We start from the raw sequence: 24,012 nt of genomic DNA on the forward strand, positions 1-24,012 counted from the left end.
TGGGAGGATTTTATGGGTGAAACATGGTAGTATAACAAGGGTCGTGATGCAGAAATCACAGACATCAAGGAGTTGTCGAGATGTTCTTTTTCATATATTTACCATTTTAAATGTTTTTTTTTCCAATTTTTCTTTGTTTGGATCGATTATTTATCATCTAACATATCGGGGAAAATGCGACAGGAAGAAAAAAAATAAAAATTAAGCCATAGTTATGAGGTAGATATCCGTGACTTATTTACAGACACCATTTTTTTCATTGTGACATAATTTGTTTAAAAGTTTAAAATATGTGAATCATTTTTTAAAGTGTTTTTTTTTTTTTTTTTAAACGAAATATGAGACATCAATTAATGATTCTAAGCTAAAAACGACAGACATTTTAAATGATAAATATAATTAATTACTTTCGTTTTATGGCTGGGTTGAAACAAAATCGGTTGCGCGACGTCTGTAAACGGGGATCTCCAGGGTAAAACGGGCAAATATAGTTCGGGGGCTTAATGCGTCATGAATCTGCTATTGCAGCATATAGACATATTGTTCTATCAAACACAACAGTTCTTTTGGCTTAAAATACAGCAGTTTATTTAAAAAAGGGGTGCAAGAGCAGATACTGCTTTTTCAGTCTTGTCTGTGTTTTCCGCCATATAACACCACCATCGTCATCATTTAAGGAAATAAAGTCACCTAATCTACATGTTTGTTACGTGCTCTGTCACGTCAGTACAGTATTATGCGATTCCCCTGAACAACGGGTCATTTTAGTAGATGGTATGATACAGTTCTCATTTTCTGGGCACTGTAAATGCACAAATCTGAATAAGTACTGGCTAAGGTTGGTGAATAGCAGTAGTGGACCTCTCTGACTACTCCCATGCTTAAAACTATGCATTTTTACCGTACCAACATCTAGAAAAATGAATTGAAAGTCCCTCATGTACACAATACTTTGATCAGGTTACAGTTCTCATTTTTGAGGTACTGTAAATACACAATTTTGAATGAGTTCTGGACACGGATGGTGAATATTAGAAGTGGACCTCTCCGAATACTCCCAGACTCAAAACTATGCATTTTTACTGTACCAATATTTAGAAAATCTGAATTAAAATTCCTAAATGTGGACTTTGATCTGGGTACAGTTCTCATTTTTGTGGCACTGTAAATCCACAATTTGGAATAGGTTCTGACCAAGGTTAGTGAAAATTAGTATTTGACCTCTCTGACTACTCACATACTCAAAACTATGCATTTTTACTGAACCAAAATTTAGAAAATTTGAATTAAAAGTCCTCTATTGATACTTTGATCAGGTTACAGTTGTCATTTTTGTGAACTGTAAATCCACAGTTTTACATAAATTCTGGCCAAGGTTAGTGAATGTTAGTAGTGGACCTCTCTGTGTTGCCAGCTGAACGGCTTCCAATCCCTTCCATGAAGTGGGCTGGTCTTTAAATGACCCCTGGTTGACGGTAGTCCTAGTGACGCTACAATGGATTTCTGTTTAATTTTATTTTGCGCGCTGCATAGATTTTCTTGAGCGCTGAGTATGTGCAAGCAGTGCGCGATTGAACAATGGTCACCCCCCGCCACCCCAAAAAAGATAAAAACTCCTGAAATACCTGCTTTTGTTGTTTGGGAAAAAAAATCTGATATCAGCTTTCTACCATTTGAATTTGTCTCATGCAGTACTTTTGTGCAGACAACAATGCATTAGTGCAATGAGTTGTGTGCGTGCATGGGGGCGCGTGTGTGTAATCTGCTGCATCAGTGTGTCTGGGGATATAACAACAACAACATGACTTTAATGGACACTGGCTGACATCACTGTCCACTTGCAGCCTGCAGTCAAGATAGCGACAATGTGGATGTGATCATATCTCGGCATTTCAACGCATGAGAAACAGACACACACACGTACGTGCGCACACATGCGAGTAAACATCTCTCTTCCCACTCGGCCTGCAGGCAGAATCTTTTCCTTGATATCTTCTTTCATCACTGTGCGCTTTTTTTATTGTCTTTGTCATGCTTTTAATCCTCTTTATTCCCTCATGGCCGCTGCTGCCTCCTCCACGTCCTCCTCGTCACCTGCTTCTCAACCTCCACCTGCTTTTTACATTTACATACAGGAAAGGTTTTAGAACCTCCATTGTCTTTGATGTTACAAAGTGTGTACTTTGGGTTATAGATGTTTAGAAAAACACATGATCCTTTTTTTTTTTTTTTCTAAGATGAAACATCAAGCAATATAATGCTATGATATGCCGCTATCTCTGTGAAAGTAACCAGGACTGTTTTGTAGAAGCAGTGCATGCAGTCAATTTTATGTTTATTTTTATGATAATTTATGATGGCTGAATTGGCCTGGTTGGCCTAATAACACTCACAAACATGCTATCCACAAACAATAACCCATAATCACTAGCGCGTGTGTGTGTGTGGATAAATGCCCCTCTTTGCAAGCGTCATGCCATCTAATCAAGATGGACGCCAGCACGTCGGCAAGCGACTAATCGCACTCAAAGCACTGATTATAATAATCATCTTTTGGTCTCCACTGTTGGGTCCACAAGAACATCTTTGCCCCATTCAATTAGAATTTCACCAATATGGATTTTTTTAAAGGGTACCACGGATAGAAAGATGTAGTTCTTTAAAGATAAATGTTAGTACTTAAGTAAGTACATGAAAGCCCGCAAACAGTTTGCTGAAGGCATGTCAACAAAGCAACTGGATTACTGGAACCATGTCCTATTGTCTGATGAGACGGGCGGGCTTTCTTGTGCACCGTCTTCAAAAGAGGCTTCCTCCTGGGGTGACAGCCATGCACACCAATTTGATGTAGAGTGCGGCGTATGGTCTGAGCACTAACAGGCTGACTCCCCACCTCTTCAATCTCTGCAGCAATGCTGACAGCACTCCTGTAACGAGTCATATGACAATTTGGAGGGAAAATGACAAGCAGTACTCAATTTGGACATTTAGGGATGTACGTTTCTTCAAAGGGATGTACTCACTTTTGTTGCAAGGGGTTTAGATATTAATGGCTATATTTTGAGTTATTTTGACACTACTTTTCATTGTGTCAAAGTGTCATTTTGTCAGTGTTGCCCCATGAAAAGATATACTTAAATATCTAATTAATCTAATTAAATATCAGAAATATGAGGGGTGTACTCACTTTTGTGATACACTGTATTTATTTTAACCTATTCCAACATGAATAAACGTGCAAGGAGCAATTTTATTATGAATATTATCCGATGTGTAACTTACCTTTGTCATGTTTGTCGGTTAGGACACAGAACTGTTGAACACGGCCATTCTGACTGGACGCCGGGTGTCTGTGCCTGTCAAACTGGTCACGGTGGGGATGGACGGTCAGGTGAGGGAAGTGGACGATGCGCACAGCTGCAGCTCGGCTGATGTCGACGTGCTCAAGGTGAGAGATGATAAGACACTAATGTTGTCTTTAATGCCTACAAAAACACGTATGTTAGTAGATTAGTTGAAGACCAAGGCTACGTCTTTACTAGGACAGAAATTTTTTTGCCTTTCAATTAGTACAATACAGTATTTCATACCTGTCCGCTTTAGTACAATACAGTATTTTATACCTGTCCGCACTACGTTTAAGGTGCGTTTATCAATGCCACCCTCCTGCAAGGGACGCCTGCATTTGCGCAGACGACGCTTGTGCAAAAAGTAGCAGCCTCGTGTGTGACGTCATCGTCCGCGCAGGTCACATCTGAACCGGAAGCTTATAATTTTTCGGTGTTGTGCGATGTCGTCTCTGGACATATTCAAATGTAAAATTTACAAGCTCTTTCAGTTGTAAAAAGAGTAGCGGAAAAGCTATACCTATACTAAGTTTAATTATTAAAAGATGTACCAATGTTCACTCTATTTTTTTATGCGTCTGAGCAGACTCACAAGCTCCCTGAGCACACAGAGGACCACTCTGAGCAACATCAGATGAGTACCCTGTGGCCACACAGCAGTATCACACCTGTTCAAAACTTTGGATCATAGCAAGTTACATGGCTTATCAAAAGAATAAAATTACAGCAGCAATTTTTGTTAATTTACGTTGATATAATTGATTGGCCCATTTAAAATGAAAAAGACAAAAATATCATTGTTCATAGAATGTGTATTATGTTATTGGTGGGAGTCCAGCTTTAACCATAGGAGGAGTCCTGCTTTGGCCTGGGTAAGGTCCAGTTGTGGCATGGCATGGTATTCCCAACACTCAAGTTTCCTATATTCAGTGTCTGAGCAGCTTTACAGGACATGGTTTAAAATAAATAAATTGCACAAACTCTGACAGCCAATCCATCTTAAAAAGAACCAAATGTTTATTTTAAGATGATCCCAAACCAAAGAAGCAAACTGGTACAGTAACAATATTATTGGTCTATTTAACTAGATAAAATCAGTTTTAAACTTAGATATTATTTAATACTGTAGCGCTTGCACAAATAGGCAGCAGAATGTGGCATCAGAAATCAGCACAGGAATCTTACTCACTTTTCACTATTTATTTTTCTCCGAACTCCTCAGGTCATGCACCTCACTACTATATACAATCGTGGTGTCAGTGACCCACCAATGGGTTGACGTATCAAACGCACCAATAGGAGCGTCGGGTTGCCATATCAAACGCACCAATAGGCGCGTCGCGTAGCCGTAGCGAATGCTCCAATAGGTGTGTCGGACTGACACATCACTGTGGCGTCAACAGTAGTCCTAGTGACGCTACAATACGTTTCTGTTGAATTTTATTTTGTGTGCTGCATAAATTTTAGTGTCTGTGCAAGCATTGCACGATTGCACACTGTTGAAATCCCCCCCCCCCCCCCCCCCGCCAAGACGCACTCGGGAACCGCGACAGCCAAAACAAGTGCCGCTCGGCTGACGCTGCCCCCGCGCGCGCCAAACGGGAAGGCAGAACTTCGCGCCTTATCTCTGACATTAATCCTTTGTACTGACTCCATGTTCCAAAAGTTTGAAAAAGACTCGCCGAAAGCAGGTTGACAATTTATTCGTCGACAATGGTAAAAACAAGGCAAAAACAGACGACGGAGGGACAATTCTGGATCCAAAACAAGGCTACATGTTTCTGAGCAGCAAAAATCTGTGTTATCTCAGTGTCCAGTCTTTTTAAAGTCTTTGCTGAAGCGGGCCGGGTCAAAGGTGTGTCCGAAGGTGTGTCTGGGCGTTGCTTTTGGGTCTTCCCCTCTGTGGCCGGTTTTGGGCGGCTTAGGTTCGTGCGCGGATGGAACGCCCGCTATCAACTTTGTTGTCCGGGCTGGCTTGTACTTGTTTTAGGACAAAGCGCTTTGTCCTTGGAGTTTGCTGGGAGAGCTGATTGCAAGAGTTGGTGCGTCAATCTTGTGATAAGACGGCATTGTGTATCTCTTCTATTTCTTCTCATTAAACTATGGTGTGGTATTTATTTTATATTAATAGTGTAGTCCTCCCGTAAATATGAAAATGATACTATTTCCTGATTAATTATATTACGTGTGTTAGAGTAATGCAAACAGTTAGACGGTGCCTACGAGAACCTGTACCATATGTATATGTTAGACTATATATGTGTTAGACTAATGCAAACAATTATATGGCGTGTGCGATGACGATATCTTTTCCCCTTCAACACTCATGCAGCTTGCAGGGAACATTGGTCCCTACCATTGGCCTCCATTGTTTACCATGACGTAATGCCACACAATTGTTGATTCCATTCCGTTGCCTCCGATTTTTACACCGGCTACAGTAGAACAGGTATCCGCCGTTTAAGAAATTAGCTGGCTCTCTAGCCCGTGTTATGAAATACCCGGACAGGCGGTACATTAGTGTAGCCGACATGCCAAATAGTATAAAAAAATTCAACGTTTAAGGCCATTATCCGTCCCAGTGTAGATGTGGCCTAAATTATCTCTGATTTACACAACAACAAGATCATCAAATCAAAGACATTTATCTTTACAAAACATGTTTTTATTTTAAATAACTATTTCCGTGTTGTAAAATGTCAAAAAACATAACGAAACTTTCTTTGTTTCTTAAAATGATTAAATCGATGTTTATATAAATGCACGTAATAACTTCATCGAAGACGAAATTTTAGATTTACAAAAACAAACATTATGTTCTTTGACAACTAAGTTAATTTTAATACTTGCAAGATGTTAATCAGGAACATTGACAACTTGAACAGTTTTTGATGTTTATAAAATAAAATTGTCGATGTTAACACAAATGTAGCTCTTGGTTCTATATAACGCTAAACTCTTTTTATGTTACGGAAAGACGAAGCTGCCTGCGTTTCATAAATTGAAGGTTAAATTGTCAAAGGTTTGTTAAAGCTTGCATCACAGGCGTCACTAGACCTAATACAACACTGCCGAGTGAGCAAAAAAAAATTTTTTTGCACTTATATATCATAAAAAGTCAGAATTAACAATTTGAACATGTACAATCAAATCAAAATGCACATTTTTGTAAAAAAGTGTTGTTGTTTTTTTATTGTGTTGTTTTTGTGTGTTGCGTCATTAGGATAAAAAATAAAAATTGGAACACCCCTCGTTAATAGTCAATTCACCTCCGTTCATGCTAATCAACTTCTATTTCTTCTTCACCTCTTCCTGCATTCTGCTGCTCTACTTTGTCCGGACAGAAATGGGGATATATCCCTGTAACTGTGATGCAATTAATCAGTGTTTCTTAACTGGTAGGCTGTGACATTAAAGTAGTTCATGTAGCTAGGTGGGTTAGCATACCTGTTAAGTTGTACGGTTTTGGTGTAATTTGTACAAGTTAGCGCTGATTTTTAAATGTGGACACTGTACGTTCAAAATCTGTACGTTTTTCGTGCATTACATTGTTTTTCTCCGTTGGGATTTGGTCACCGTTTTGGCAACGAGACAATGTGCGTTACTATGCGTTACTACGTTGGTTGAATGACGCGAGAAAAGTCAGAGACATGGGGAAAGAAGAGTGGGAAAGGAGGAGTTGTGACACCGTTCTAAACGCGATACTAGGCTAGGTGGCTCCAATAATACCTGACTGTAGCCGACAGCCTACAAACTACGTCCACATGATGCTACGCTAGATATCACATGTATATGAACTAGATGCGAATGATACACTTGCCGGCGTTGGTAAACAGCCGCCATCTTAAAGCAGTAGACCTCTCAGAAAGGCTCTGTTGTAGTGAACTTTCCTGGCGAACCTAAGTAACCTTTTTTCTAAAATACTCCTAAATCGGCAAAATCTTGACTTGAATCTATCTTTAAATGATGAAACAGTTTTAAAACTTTTGCATGTCGAAAGTAGACAGAAGGGAACTAATGCAAAAACGGGACCAATTTTAACAACTTTAACAGTTGATTCACAACATTAAATGACTTCCAAACTTAGCAAAGGTTACTATGTTTTTTTGTTTTATTTATTTATTTTTTTTAATGAAAAAAAAAAAAAACATGAAAGGTAACACCAGTTACTTTGCCAAGTAACTAATTACTCTTACATTTGGGTTACTTAGTTACTAACTCAATTACTTTTTGGGAGAAATAATTTGTAACTGTAATTAATTACTTTTTTAAAGTAAGATTAACAACACTGGTCATAACGATCCAGTCTGCAGAATGAAAAGTGACGAAAGCAAAGATTTTATTCTGCCAATTTGTTGCCAAACACAATTTGACGCAACTATTGCTGATCACTTATCAGAATTAGCAAAAGAAATGTTCCCTGACTCAAAGATTGCATCGGTAAGTTAATTTTATCAATTGACCTTTTTATTTTATAATTGGACACACTGACGAACTACCTTCAAGTCAAACTGAATTGCGAGCTAAAGTTCAGCCATCAAAAGACATGATAGAAATTGCCAAAAGTGCTACATACATTTAAAACAATAGTCACTGTTCAATTTTAGTAATCATTATGTAGCTGAAGATATTGATTGTTCTTCCATTGCGCCAGGTTATATGTGACAATATTACCAATAAATTCATATTATTTAAAAAAAATAGTTTTATTTTTGTTTTATATTGCACGCTATATAAAACGTAAGATTGGTCACCAATTTGTAAGGGCATACGTCCCTATTTGAAAAATTGCAAACGGCCTCGGGTTTACAGGTATGGGTTACCTAGCTTACTTCTCTAATTCTTATTGCTTATTTATCCGTGCTGCAAGCAAATTAACGTTCTAATATCCATTTGCAAGACTAATGCTGTTTGAGTCAAATAAAATAAAAAAAAAAAAAACATCTTGTCACAGATTACAGGTACTTCAGTAACAAAAAATGCTTGTAAAACAGCTGGAGTATATGATACGCATGCAAAATTGTTAGAGGTTATATTCCAAAAATAGGCAGTTCATTCGTACAGATTTAATCGATTCATTTTGGTCATATAAACAAATAGCAATGAATAGCATCAGTATTGATACAGTTCAAATACTACATATCATATTAACACAATGTTAGACCAAGCTCTCGAGTGAGAGCCTCTCACTCAAATCACATTTAATTGTCATTTTATTCGTAGCCAATTAGCTAGTACTTTACCGCAGTTAACTGCCTGATACGTAAAGAGTAAAGTCGAACCATATAAATTCATAATTCATGGGATTGGGCGACCAAACAAACATCATCTCAGAGGTAAAAATGAACAACAAGGATGAGCAGTTCATCTAGCACTAACCTGTAAACAGGTGGGAAGATGTCATACACACCGTTGACTGTATGATTGGCACACGCACCGTAATATTCATGCTGCATTCTTGTGTTGTCAAAGTAATCGAAAAAATTATTCTCTATTATATGGTGTCTATAAAAAGCGCCACACAGTCACTCAACTTGTGATGTATCGTTGGAGTATTAAAATAGGCTACTCTTCTTTGTAACAACCATGTTTTTATCCCACATTACGACTTTACAACACATCGGAATGATTTTCCAACTTGGGAACTCAAATCTCCTGATACACGTGAACGCAGCCTATCTCCCGAAAGTGCATCGCAAAGTGTCCACTCATATGCATATCACAGCTAATGTTATGTGCATAAATTACTATATTAAGGAGCCATGTGCAGATTGTTTAGATGGAGTGAAAAGAGTAATGCGACTATATTAAATAGGCTCATTCTGTAAATTATTCTGTGTAGACTTAAAACTCCAAAGTGTTTTTTTTTTGTTAACGGTGAAATTTATACTGGGGCACTGCAGATCAATACTGGGGCATGTATGAGCCCCATTGAAATATGCCTGGCAACGCCCATGGCTTGCATTCATTGAATCTAAAATAGTTGTTTTCTGTATTCTTTTATATTTTGGTGTTTCTTTGCTGAGATATCTGCAGTAAAATCTGACTAACCTCACCGAGATCTCGTACTTTGAGATTTTAATTCACTTTGTGCAGCAGCGCGTTTAACGACTCGTCTCCATTCATTATGCTACTCGTCTCCTCCGAAATGATGGAATATGATGATGATGAAGATGATAATGATGATGATGCGTTTACAAACTGGGAAAAATAGTCTCTTTTGATGAAATGTCACTTTTACACATACTGCACAGAGCCTTATTGTTGTGGTTTTTAGTTCACTTTTATGATTGATGATTCCTTGTTCACATTATTGAGATGCAACCCCAACAAGAATTAGAGCGTGCATATCATCATCGTTATGCTCATTCAAGACTCTAATTGTCTTTGAAAAGAATAAAATGTTGATGTTTACAAACAGTGACGGAGGCTTGAAGTGGTCTTTAACATTTAGAAAAACATGTAAACAATGATAATTTAAGACACTGATATAAGTATTGCAGAACATGTTTATTGTGTTAATTCATATTAATCCATCCAGATTAAGTTATGAATCATGACTGTAATGTGTCCTTGCTATATAAACAACAGATTTATTAACGACGAGAGCAAAACCGGCCTCATTTGATATGTTGTCACATTTGAAAATGGCAGTTTTATTATTATAGTTGTTGTTTTAAGCTCATTTCTTTGATTGGTCGCTTTCTGTTGTTCCCCCTCTCAATAACAAATCCGATGAAGAATAAGAGCGTGCACAAACACAGCAAAGTTAAATCTATACGGGCTATAAAACGGTAATGTTTATGGTGAACCAATGTAGCAAATTCATCCTGCAATAAAAAAAAAAAAAAAAAAACTTTAAAGTGGCGGTGACGCTACGAGCGCTAGCTGTCGCCGCCGGAACGCTAAATGAATCAAGCGGAGGAATCTTCGCGGTGAAAGATAGAAGATTGATTCCTCTGGCGTGGTGTCGCCTTTGTCCTCGGGAAGCACAAATGAAACGCACCCTCGCTGTGACACTTTCAATATGGAAACAATTTCCTTTCACGAGCCGACAGGAGCCACGCTGTTTAAGTGTGATCAATAATACTGGCAATAGAGGCCACTCATTTCAATGCAGCTCACTGCGTGTTTCTTTTTCTTGTGGGTGTGTGCTCGCGCCTGTGTGTCTTTGAGGGTGTCTTTGAGGATGTGTATTCCTGTCAAAGATTTATGCCACGTTTTCAACGCTCTCACAAAAACATGTCTCATTAGTTCCTTTCTAAATTTAAATTGTTTTTCGATGGCTACAAAAATTCTGGTTCCGTTGAGGTTTGGAATTGTCTTTACAATTGGCAAAAATAAATGAATATCAATAGAAGACTAAACTGAGTTTTCAATGTGGTTCACATTAGTTTAAAAATGGAAAGCAACAATTTAACATCTCACATAAAAAAACTACACCATAAATGTGTGGAATTAATTTTTTTGGTTTTGTCTAGAACAGTGATTCTTAACCTTGCCAAAGGTACCGAACCCCACGAGTTTCATATGTTCATTCAGCGAACACTTTGCATTTATATTTGATGAAATGAGGGAAAATGAGATGTTTACTGAGCTAAACATATCAATTCTGTCTGAAAATAATGTCCCTGGTGCCAAATTCACCGGTAAAGATGTGGAAGAAGATACAAATATCCAGTTAAAGAGATGGCTTGGCTGAAAATGACGGGAAAAAGAGCCGACCTGATCCAGAGTTAGCTTTTTTATCTACACCTTTTTCTTGTGTGCATTGCCTTACGCCACTGACAATGACATTCTCCTGTTTCAACAATCTATCCTTTACCACCATATGCCCTGTCTTTCTTATATATTACATCCTCTGGTTGTCTTACGTCTCTGACCGTTCTTGGGGGTCATTTACATTGCTATATCATAGACTTCATTACTATTGACGTGTCACTTCATCATTCTTTGCGTAATGCCTTACAGAAGGGGCCAAGCTTCATTTAGTAATAGCCGAAGACGGCACACGCTTATGTCGGATTTAAGCTTGGATTTACTTACGATTGGATTTAACTACGAAAGCTTTACCGCATACAAGCAGTAAGGATTGTCTCAGGAGTGATTTGTTCGAGGATTCAAGGAAAATATTAATATTTTTCGTACCATGCATGCGTGATTGAAGCATTTATTTGCAGGAACTTTCATCTTTGTTCACACATGGAGGCGTCTAATTTTCGTAACTGACTAGCCTCATAGTTTATTTTTAACCAAGAATTGAGACTTGTTTATGTCCATATCTATAAAGAATTCAAGGTTTTAAGCATTTATTCACAAGAATTTTCGCCACAAAAGCACTGTTTACGCCAGGCGGCCGCTAGCCTCATTCGCTAACAGAGTAGCATTGTACTGCGACAATATATGTAAAATAAAAGCTAACTGCACGGTTTCTTTGCTTTTAACCAAGAATCGAGACTGTTTTACGTCCATATCTATAAAGAATTTGGGAATTTAAGCATTTATTCATAAGTATTTTCACCAGAGAAGCTCCTTTTACGCCATGCGGCCGCTAGCCTCATTCATTAACAGTATATAGCAGGGATAGCCAACTCCGGTCCTCGAGGGCCCCTATCCAGCTTGTTTTCCATGTCTGCCTCCTTTAAAATACTTGAATCAAATGATCAGCTCATGAGTAAGCTCTGCGGGTGCCTGATAACGATCCTGATTATTTGACTCAGGTGTATTGGAGGAGGGAGACATGGAAAACAAGCTGGATAGGGGCCCTTGAGGACCGGAGTTGGCTACCCGTGGTATATAGTGTATAATGATAATAAATGGGTATCTATTCTATAAAAAGTTTTGATTGTATATAGATTTTTTAATGTTCTATTTACAAAATATTTATAATTAATTCTGCATGTTTTCTTCAAGTATTGTTTCTGATGTTAAATTGAGTGATTTATTACCTGTTGAAAACTGAAATATTAAGTTGCTATTTTGGTCAAAAACTTATATATGTTAAATATTGCTATTGATCCTGAAAATATAGGTAATTTTCTCTGCATTTGGTGATTTTTGTGCATCTAGTTTAAAATCGGAGAATTTTATAGCCATTTTAAGTTGTGTTATACTTATATAAAAATAATTAATTGGGATTTTATAAGAGAACAACTTTGACATTTTTTGATGCCCCTGCTTATGGTGACTCATATATGGCTAAGGAAGGTGCCTGTTTTAGGTCGGTAGCAGTTTTGGTTTTGTAAATATTTGAATTTGAAATTTTGGAAAATAGGCTCCCTACGAATCGGCCCTGTTTCCCGTGTCATGGCAGTAGGTTGGCTATATTTGTGTAGCAATCGCAAATGCTACTCAGTGATAGCCAATGAACACTTTAAATTTTTTCATTAATGACAAATCTTAATTCTATAATTTATTTACACTCCCCTCTTACTAGAATTTTTTTTTTTTTTTCAACAGAAAAGGCAACAACAGTGGCAATCAGATACCATTTAAATTTTTTTCAGGTCATTCATTGTCAGACAGAAGCAGCACGGCAAAACGCCACGCTAAAAAATAAGTAAAAATATCAAAATGGCTTACTTGTTCGTCCTCTGTAGGACCATGGGCCCCAACAAAATGTTTACTGCATATGAAGGTGAATGGCTTCACCTTGCTGGCGTTAAACTGGCCTTTTGACGTCTGCACAAGTTGATCCATTCTTCACATTTTTTCCTCCAAGTTTTTGGCTTCAGGAAACGTATGAAGAAAACATCTTTCATATGCCACAATCTCTAGAGTTGTTTCTACAAGTTCCATAGCAGCAGTGTTTACTCGGCATGTGTTTATTTGAAAGATTACCGGCAGAAAACAAGCAGTAATAACATGGATTGTATGTGAGGGCATGTCTATGCTGACCCATTCCCGGATTAAGATGGCGACCTCATGGTCTAAAAATAGCATTCGCGCGGTGCGCTACTGCCAGAACACGAATGCAGATGGCTATCAAGGTACCACTGTACTTACCAAATCGATGTGAAGTAGGTAAAGGTAGGTGATGAAGAATGCTCTGGTTTTACTACTTTTCAGTTCACACTAAGCATCAACACCTGTTTATATTGTAGAATTATTTCAGGTAAAAAAAAAAATGCATATAATGAATGAGCAGCACTAAAGCTAACTAAGGTATCACTTCGGTAATGAAAACTCAAGTTAATTTCAGTACAGCAAACTGAAAATAAACAATTTACCATAATCCAATTATTAAGATTAATTTGAGTTCTTAAAACTTGAAATAATTAAGTAAATTGTATCTAATAAATGTAAGTAACATAAATTTCATTTTCTAAGGCAGCAAGTTCGCTTTTTTTTTTTTTTAAGTAAAGTCAACTTATCGTATTTTACAGTGCAATAGCAAATGCCGCGCAAACAACGTTTATGCGTCCTTGTGCTAATTACTAGATTACTTATACCTCCCATCGAATTGTCACTTGTAATTTGATTGGAAGACGTTTGTGTGTGTACGTGCGTGCTTGCAAGCATGAGTGCATGCGAGTGTTTTAAGAGAACTGTTTGTACACGGATGGACACAAGGGTGATTAAGAATTGATCCGAGCGACATTTAATAAAGCACTCGCCCGCTTTGACACGCGTGATCTTTACACACGCGCACACAATGTCCTTGGATAATGTGTGCGTGTGTGCACACCTTTGCTGACTGGTACAGTAATAATCACTTTATATGCATGTTTCGCACCAACCCCTGAAAAAGTGGAGTGAAAGTGAAAAGGAAGCCTCATCATAATCCCAAATGACTTGCACTTTTTTGTTTTTGCTGAAAACGTATTTTGTATTACTAGACGTCATGAAACACTCCTCCTACTACTACTTTTTTATTTTATTTTATTATTTTTTTTTTTTTTACAGTGCTGGCCAAAAGTATTGGCACACCTGCAATTCTGTCAGATAATGCTCAATATCTCCCAGACAATGATTGGTATTGCAAATGCTTTGGTATTTATATCTTCATTTATTTTGCTTGCAATGAAAATATAATTATCATTAAAAAATAATTATCATTTTACACAAAACTCCAAGAATGGGGCGGACAAAAGTATTGGGACCCTCAGCCTAATAATTGGTAGCACAACCTTTAGACAAAATAACTGCAAACAACAACTTCCGATATCCATCAGGTGGTTTGTTACAATGCTTTGCTGGAATTTTAGACTATTTTTCTTTGGCGATCTGCTTCAGGTCTCTGAGATTTGAAGTGTGCCTTCTCCAAACTGCCATTTTCAGATCTCTCCACAGGTGTTCTGTAGGATTCAGGTCTGGACTCATTGCTGGCCACTTTAGAAGTCTCCTGTGCTTTCTCTGAAACCATTTTCTAGTACTTTTTGAAGTTTGTTTTGGGTCATTGTCTTGCTCGAAGACCCAAGACCTCTGAGAGAGACCCAGTTTTCTCACACTAGGCCCTACATTATGCTGCGAAATTTGTTGGTAGTTGTCAGATTTTATAATGCCATGCACACAGTCAACCAGTCCAGTGCCAGTGTAGCAAAGCAACCCCAAAACAACAGGGAACCTCCGCCATGTTTAACTGTGGGGACCGTGTTCTTTTTTTTGAAGACCTTGTTTATTAAACTCTATGTTGATGCCTTTTACCAAAAAGCTCTACTTTTTGTCCGATCTGACCAAAGAACATTCTTCCAAAACGTTTTTTTGATTTCCCAGGTAAGTTTTGGCAAATTCCAGCCTGGCTTTATTATGTCTCTGGGTCAGAGGTGGGGTCTTCTTGGGTATCCTACCATAGAGTCCCTTTTCATTCAGACGCCGACGGATAGTACGGGTTGACACTGTTGTACCTTCGGACTGTAGGACAGCTTGAACTTGTTTGAATGTTAGTCAAGGTTCTTAATCCACCATCCGCTCAATCTTTTGTTGAAATCTCTCGTCAATTTTTCTTTCTCGTCCACATCTAGGGAGGTTAGCCACAGTACCATGGGCTTTACATTTATTGATGACACTGCGCATGGTAGACACAGGAACACTTAGGTCTTTGGAGATAGACTTGTAGTCTTGAGATTGCCCATGCTTCCTCACAATTTTGCTTCTCATTTCCCCAGACAGTTTTTGGGTCTTTCTTCTTTTCTCCATGCTCAATGTGGTACACTCAAGGACACAGGACAGAGGTTTAATCCATTTTAACTGGCTGCAAGTGTGATTTACTTATTGCCGCCACCTGTTATGTGCCACAGGTAAGTAACAGGTGATGTGAATTCCAGCCCATTTTTGTTTTGAGTTTTGTGTAAAATCATAATTATTTATTTATCATTTTCCCTTCTCTTTTGCGTTTTTTCATTGCAAGCAAACTAAATGAAGATATTACTACCAAAGTATTTGTAAGTGCAATCATTTTCTGGGAAAAATTGAGCATTATCTGACAAAATTGCAAGAGTGCCAATACTTTTGGCCACCACTGTAAACCATTGGCTGATTAAAAAAAAAATGCCTCTGATGCAGCCACACCACTCATGTTATCATACCGTATTATTCGGACTATAAGTCACACCTGAGTATAAGTCGCACCAGCCCAAAAATGCGCAATGAAGAGGGGAAAAAAAAAAAAAAAAAAACATATAAATTGCACCAGATTATAAATCGTTTTTTGGGGAGAAATTTACTTGATAAAATCCAACACGTAGAACAGAAATTTCATCCTGAAAGGCAATTGAAAATAAAAGTACAATAGAAAACAACATGCTGACTTAGTGTACAGTATGATAATGTTACATGATGCAAGAACAACGAAATGCGAATGTGGCCGGTATGTTAACATAACATAACTATTAAGAGTTATTCAGATAATTATAACATAAAAAAACATGCTAACAAGTTTACCAAACCATCAGTGTCACTCCAAACACTATAATAACATGTGAAATTATATAATAATGTGTTAAGAATTTCACACAGAAGTCGCTCCAGAGTATAAGTCGCACCCCCAGCCAAATTATTTTTAAAAAACTGTGACTTATAGTCCGGAAAATACGGTAATGTTTCTGACCCCGGGAACTTTCTTCACTTTTTGTCAGAATTTAGAAATAAATGGTCTTGTTTCAAGTTGCTTTTTTTTTTTTTTAATTCTGCAAATCTGAGAAGCTGTTCAACTTTTCCTGCCTGACATTTATTGAAATATCTCAGAAAAAATTTGAGCCTTCTGACTGATCTTTCCTGGCCATAAAAAATGTGCTTTATGCTTATGTGTTAGATAAAAGACAAGACTCTTTAATTTTACCAGAAAAACGAAGATTGATGCATTCATGTCCCTAGAAAATACCTGCCAAATTTCATTTTGTCCACAAATAACGGAGACGCCGCCTTATAGTTATGTCCTCCCCTAGAAGAAAAACAAGGAAAAAGGCCTCTTTTAAGTTGAATACATTATTCTCTTTGTATCAGCAGTAAAACATAGGTTTGTTTAACCCAGTACTTCTCAAATTATGGGGAGCCTTGCAGAGCAATCCTGGGGGTGGTGCATGTAAACCAAACATGAGCACACAGCAAAGAGCGCTTGTGAAATAAAGAGCTAAGATGTGTATGTAGTGTTTGGTTTTGACTTTTAATACAATGGAAGACGAGGAAAAATTACTGTGTCTAAAAATATCTGCAGCGGACAGCAGGAAGCCAAATCACTTAAGACGTCACTGAAAAAAATCAGAACCAATCACGATGATAAACCGCTTGATTTTGGCATTTTTCTCACCTAGACAAAGCCAAAATAACATAAAACCCATAAATATGAGAGAAATGATGTATTCAGAGGCTGTAATTTGGCAGCACAGCCAAATATAGCGGCACTTGGCATTTATATAGCAGGAGAGGGGGAGAAAGCAGAGTTTTAGGGGACATCACCTAGGACCCTGTTAAGGCCCACTCCAAAAATCCAGTAGACTGAGAAGCTAAAATAGATAAAATAGTTTCTTGCTCTAATGCAGCGATTCAGCAGTAATTGCTTCCAGTCTGTGCACCTTTTCAGCTATTATTTTAAAACATATGTCATGTATTAGAGACAAATAATAAAAATGACTGTGAAGTTCCTTAAAATGTAGAAACCACTATATATAATTCACAACAGTGACTGACACTCATATTGTTTAAATTCGTGACACCTAGGACATACAATGTGTTCCTCATATTTGACGCTAACAAAAACAGTGAAAATCTGATTTTGATGGCAAAATGACTAATGAAATTGTCCAAGTTTTAACATTTATTCATTTGACGCACCAACTGTGCTGGGATGAATTCGCTGATTATTGTTGGTACTATGACAAGCTGGGCTGTGACAAAATGCTCATCTACGATGTATCCATCGTGTCATCATTCCCACTTCAAAATCAAACTGATCTTTTTCTTTTCTTTCTTTTGTGATACTCTTAGTAGTAAAACATCACTTTGATGTAATGATAAGAAAACTTACTTTTTCATGTGGGGAGGCTAAGCATGCTTGCTTCAAGCTATTTGTCACTTCCAGTTAAAAATTTCTTTTAAACAGAATGTGGTTCAATGTATTTCTAAGTTGATAACCTCTTAGTCTACCTTCCTCTCCAACTAAAACTTCTAGCCAGCTCCCCGATTGAATATTTTGACTTTGTTTTGACTCCAAAGTGGTGAATGATGGCCCATAACTCCTCATTGAACATGCTCCCACACTGACAGCTTTTTAGAATGCACATCAAAAGTCGCTTTCAAGCCCACCGAGCGGACGGACGCAATGTCAGACTGGTCTCCCACAGTTACCTTGACCCAAAAGTTTTACTCTTGATGGCGTTGCACTCAGTTCTACACTCACAATGAGGCATGGAATAGCCCCAGTACATGCATACTGACAATCTAGAGTCCCTGTAAAATGAAATTAAGTGTCTTCTAAATTTGAGATTTGAGTTGCATTAACAACCTTGTCAAATTTAAATGATTAAAAAAGAAACTACAGGTTGTCCCCGGGTTACGACGTACTCGACTTACATGATATTTCACGACGCTGGAGTCATCCAGTCATATATTTTTTTTGTCGCGAAAATAGTACCTTATTGTACCGCACAATATCTTGCTTTTTTTTTTTACTTTACTTCATTAATATAGTTTTCTGTCCTCACTAAACGTGAAGTTGTTTAGCTTTACAGACATCAAACAACTGTGCTTTTTGAAGCTTTTTAGTTCCTTCACTTTTGACCATAGACTTCATAATGATATTAACAGGGCGCGGGGCCGATTAATAGGGGGCCTATCTCCATCAAAGCTGACCGAGTGCAAACATTTTTAGATTTTTACATTGAAAATTCTTGTGAATAAATGCTTAAATCCCTGAATTCTTCATAGATATGGACGTAAAACTGTCTCGATTCTTGGTTAAAAGCACACACAAAAAACGGGCGGTTAGCATGTATTTTACGTGAATATTTTGAATGTGCTGCTAGTCTCTACGTCACTGTGGTGCCGCTTTATCACCACAAAGAGCTTTTTTAGTTAAGAATTCATTTGAGTAAAGGCTTAAATCCCTGAATTCTTTAGAGACATGAACATAAAACCGTCTCAATTCTTGGTTAAAAGAGCAAAAAAACGTGCAGTTAGCATTTATTTTACGAAAATATCGCAAATTATGATGCCAATGCCGTAGCGGTTAATTTCTCCCATTGATATTTTTTCTTCACAACATTTCAAAATGAATGCATGGTACGAAAAATATAATAATTACCTCGAATCCTCGAACAAATCACTCCTGAGACAAATCATCCTGTTTGTATGCTGTACAACTTCCGTACTTTTTCAACCTAAATCCGGCGTTGGATCGCTGCATGTGTTGAATAACTATGACCGACTGCGAATAACTGAAGCGGACTGTGGACGGCCCCCTACTTGAAGATGTGGCGCAGCGTCTGTGGAATGTGTCACGTCAATATCATTATGAAGTCTATGTTTTGACAATTTGTAAAGATATACCACGCATACAGTCTGTGCACTTATGTTCAAAACGACACACATTTCAACAATAAAACAGTTGGTGTACAAAGGTCCATCTAATTTGATCCATATGAAAATTTAGTAGATTAAATTAGCCTAATTTGTCTAACAGAAACCGGCTAGGTTAAATGCTATGAATACTAAGGTTTTTACAATCCTCATAGCAAATTGCTCGTACATAGCTCTACAAACTGCAGCTCTAAACTAAATTACAAATGCATACACAAACATATCCACGAGTCTGCATCTCAGTCATACAAGGCGACAGTCCAGCCAGACCCAACGCTGCCCCCAGAGGGCAGTGAATCCTCCATCATGCAACAAAATACAATATTTTTTGGATAGTTATTTTGAGATATAGGGGTGCTGAAAGGGTTAATTCCGATGTGCGCATAAATTTGGGTTCCATCGTCAGCGTAGGAACAGAACTCTTTTGTAAACTGGGGACTACCTGTATTTAATTATTTCAAACGATGCACGTTATCAATCAAGCCATTCACTCCAGTGAGTTATTCAGAACCATGCACCGGTCAGCAATCAGTGCTGTCTGTTAAACATGTTAATAACAGCCTCTTTAATGCCATTCATTTTTTTGAAACGCGTAATTAATTATGGTCCTTCCCACAATCCATAGTTTGGACCTCAAGACAACATGAGTGAAATCCTGGTTCTCAGGCGAAACGTATTTTGGGCTTTTAATAGCTAAAATGGGGCACGTTGAGCCGCTTGGCACAAGCCATTATGTTCATTTATGAGCATGTTTCGATAAAATTACAGTGCTGAAACTCAAGGCGCTTTGCTGGCATGGCCGTCGAAGACACACTATATGTGTACAACCCCACATAGAAAAGATATACTGCATATAAAATGTATAAAGTTCATATATGTTTTGTATGGAGCATTACATTTGTATGTAAAGCATGTGACACTTAAACCACATGTATGATCCTTAGTAAATTTGTACATCATGAAACTTGTATAATTTGGGAACATCGGGGTGAAATCCCCATTCTCAGGCGAAATGTAACTTTGGCTTTTTAGCCCAAAATGTGGCCTTCTGCGGCGGACTGTGGCATTTCTTTTGTCATTTATTCAGCTGCAATGCACAGATAAACTCTCTAAACTAGTCATCAAAGTCTTCTTGTGGAATGAAAGGATGTGTTTTGTTCAATCATTTCATCAGCAATTTTATTTCATAAATGATATCAAACCAATAATCACAAATGTACCTCTTACCAGCCATTTACCAACTCCATATGAATACAATAAAAAAGTATATCAAGAGTGTCTGAGCAGACTTGACACTTGTGCTCTGCCTGGTGTGCACTGCCTTGCTCACGTGGTTGGAGATAGCCAACCCTTGTTTTCCATTAAGCATAAATTTTAATTATGTATTTTAGGCACATCCATCCTCACCTGTGTTAATCGGAGTAATTAAAACTTAAATCAGAATCATTTTTGTATTTAAAAAAAAAATACAATTATAAAAAAAAACAAAATTGATTCATCGTGAGTTAATTATAAAGCGATTAAAATTTAATCGCTTGAGAGCACTAGTTTAAAAATAGCACATTCAAACTCATCGACCATTATATGTCATCTAAAAATGGTACATTAGAAGTGAATTGACATGGAATATGAGGTAAATGTATGCATGTGGGTGTGAAGTAGAGCCTGCCTGGCCGTAGAGTATGACCCGTGTCATGCCTCCATAAAACATGGTCACTCAGGTCGATAACTAATTAGCGGTTAATTAGCATGCAAACATACCCAACCAACAGAAGCCGTAAACGCTAAACAGCACATATACAGACAGCATGGGCATGTTGGAATCTTAAATGCCTGTACAATCTAGCTATTGTATCATCTTATTTATGATAATATTAGCAGTAATATAGACCATGAAGAGTAAAGTGATACCTCGACATATGATTGCTTCGACACATGATCTTTTTGACGTCCGACGTAATACTTGACTCGCCATTTGTTTCTACGTCCGAAGACATGCCCGAAATACAACGATTCATGGCAGCGCCACATTTCTGTGTTTTCCCGCAAGACAGACGCACGCCGGATTTTCTTGTGAGAGAAATCAACATGGGTTCCAACAAGGTTAGTGCAGGTGGTGAAAAAAAGGGAAAAAGGTTACACTTTCCATTGAAATGAAGATGGAAACAATAGAAAAATATGATTGTGGTGCGCGCGTCCGTGAACTGGCTCGACAATACGGCCGTACAATGTCTACGATGTCAACAATCCTCCTCCGACCTCCGTTCGGCAGTCTTTATACAGTAAGTCAGTACTTCTCAAATAGTGGGGCGGGCCCCCCCAGGGGGGCGCAGAGCAATGCTGAGGGTGGCACATGTGACCTTGGGGAACATACTTTTTTGCTGTATTAGAATAAAGTGTAATTTCACATCCACTCAGTGGGTGGCATGCAGTGGTGCTCCCATTTTCAGCATGTACGCAGTATTTTTGAACCAATGAAGAGCACACAGCAAAGAGCACTGGAGATATGAAAAGATAAGTCGAGGAAATATGACAAGGCGTATGTAGCATTTGACTTTTGGCTTTGACTTTTAGTGCAGCGGGAGAGTAGGAACGACCAGTCTGTTTACTTTATCTAAAAATGTTCACAGCGGACAGCAAGAATTTTTTTTTCAGCGAAAACGTGCTCAATATCGCCAACAATCATCCCACTTTGTCAGTGTTACATCAGTAAACTCTCGAGCACTGTTAGCATCATATAAGGTGGCATATCAAGTTGCTCAGTGCAAAATAACCCCACACCATTGCAAAGGAGCTGATACTGCCTGCCAGGCCCGGATCTAGGATTACCCACCAGAATGGGCACTAAGAAATCTTGAGGGGGCACCCCCAATGCAGGCTTTTTTTTACCCTCTGTATTTCTCCGGGCTTGGGACTGGCACAGGAAGGACACTGGCTTGTGTCACGTTGAGGCTGCATTAATTTTTGGGGGGTTTATTTGTTTTTTTTTTCATTCATCTATCTACTTATTCTCGCGGTCGGCGTAATGTCACGATGACATCATCTCGCATAGCAAAGTGTCGCCATTTTGAGATGGGGGCACGCACAGGTAATCATCCGTAGACAAATGTCTGAAATTCATATATTTCAGCTGTGTTTTGCGTCTTTTTTTCATAAAAACGTCTTAAACATGACTTATTATTATCACGAGTCACTGCCGACAGACGTGAGGAGGCGATACAACTTAAAATAAGCGTGTATTGGCCTGCAAATCTGCTCATACAAAGTCGCAGCTGATAGCTGGATAAACAATCCAAAGGAATTGCCTGCAGTGGAGTTCGGAAACATCTACAACTACCTCATAAAGTCACCCAGTAAGTTGACCTTCATCAATTACGTGGAATATGTACTGTGTGGAACTAAGAAAACTGGTAGTATATACGGAGTGATTATTTCTGCCGTAACTGGTAATTCGCCTCCAAGCATTACTGTATTTAGCCGTGAACACGTCACGGCAAAATAACACATTCCCACCAGGCCAATAATATACCGATTGACCGATCAGAGCAGATCACGGCAGAAAAAAAAATAACGGTTTGCAAGTCGTCGGTTACGGTAATAATAACCACTGCCTAGTCTATTGAATCCTAGCAGCTAATTGGGGCAACAACAAAAAATCGATTAAAGTTTACTCACCAGTAAGAAAACAGTCGGCTGCAAATGTAATTGTGCCTGGATTTAGGTTCCCACTGGTGAGAATGGTCCACGGAACAGTCTTCTTTTACTGTTCCTCGATTGATTGCTTTCAGCCATTTGCTTGTCCTTTTTTTCTCACGAGGAAGGATGAAGAACTTCAAATGTGGCTCCAAACTCTTCCTTGTGTTACAACCCGCAACACGGCAACTTTTAGTCATTCCGACGGGGAAAAAAAGACCGCAAATAAGACAAAAGTTCAACGCGTTTGTGCTAAAATGCACGACAGAGCAACTACTTGTGACTCTTGTTTTTTAGCCCCCATATCAATATGTCGACGCTTTGTTGTGGCTGGGGACGTCATTAATGCCCGGATGTCCGACTGCGAGAATGTGTCTGGAGGAGTGAGAGGAAGCGCGCGGATAACAAACGAGGTTGGAAAAACAGCTTGTTTTGGTGATTGCTTGTTCGATGTGTGTGAGGATTTGGGGGTCGGTGACAATATTGCCGGCTGAATATAATTGACCTAATCCTCCGGTCAGAGAAGATGCAGCAACTTCAGTTGGTTTGATGAAATTAAATTACAGTTTTTTCATTCCTTTGAGCCGTTTGAATGCATTTGGACATTAATTTGAAAGTATGTGGTTTGTGTATCAAAAAGAAATAAAGAAAAACATCAATAAACGTATTATAGTGAAATAACATGTACAATTCACAATAAAATGAATTGGATGAATTCCAGCCTAAACTGAACTAGGCGTTATCCAAAAAATGACCACTACATGTCCACATTGGACAAGCAATGAACCATCAATAATAAATGGCAATTCCCACAAACAAGAGGGCTGCTATAGCTGCAAGCTAAGCACTCGTTAGCTAAATGAATCAGAAAAGTACCATCACAATGGACAGCGATCTCAAATCTGAACATTGAATGGGATCAATTTCGGGATGTACCCTTAGCGATCCAATACAGTGC

At 38.3% G+C, this 24,012-nt stretch overlaps 1 protein-coding gene across 1 annotated transcript in view; it reads left to right on the forward strand.

The window, feature by feature from the left end:
- Positions 1–24,012, forward strand: part of si:dkey-215k6.1 (transmembrane protein 132B) — a 475,575-nt gene that overhangs the window by 399,581 nt on the left and 51,982 nt on the right. Inside the window, exon 6 of the mRNA XM_057831448.1 lies at positions 3,305–3,448. Within this exon, the coding sequence (XP_057687431.1) occupies positions 3,305–3,448 (144 nt within the window). The remainder of the gene's footprint in view (positions 1–3,304; positions 3,449–24,012) is intronic.

Source organism: Corythoichthys intestinalis, chromosome 3 (assembly GCF_030265065.1).
Source record: "Corythoichthys intestinalis isolate RoL2023-P3 chromosome 3, ASM3026506v1, whole genome shotgun sequence".
In the NCBI taxonomy this organism is placed as follows: Eukaryota; Metazoa; Chordata; class Actinopteri; order Syngnathiformes; family Syngnathidae; genus Corythoichthys; species Corythoichthys intestinalis.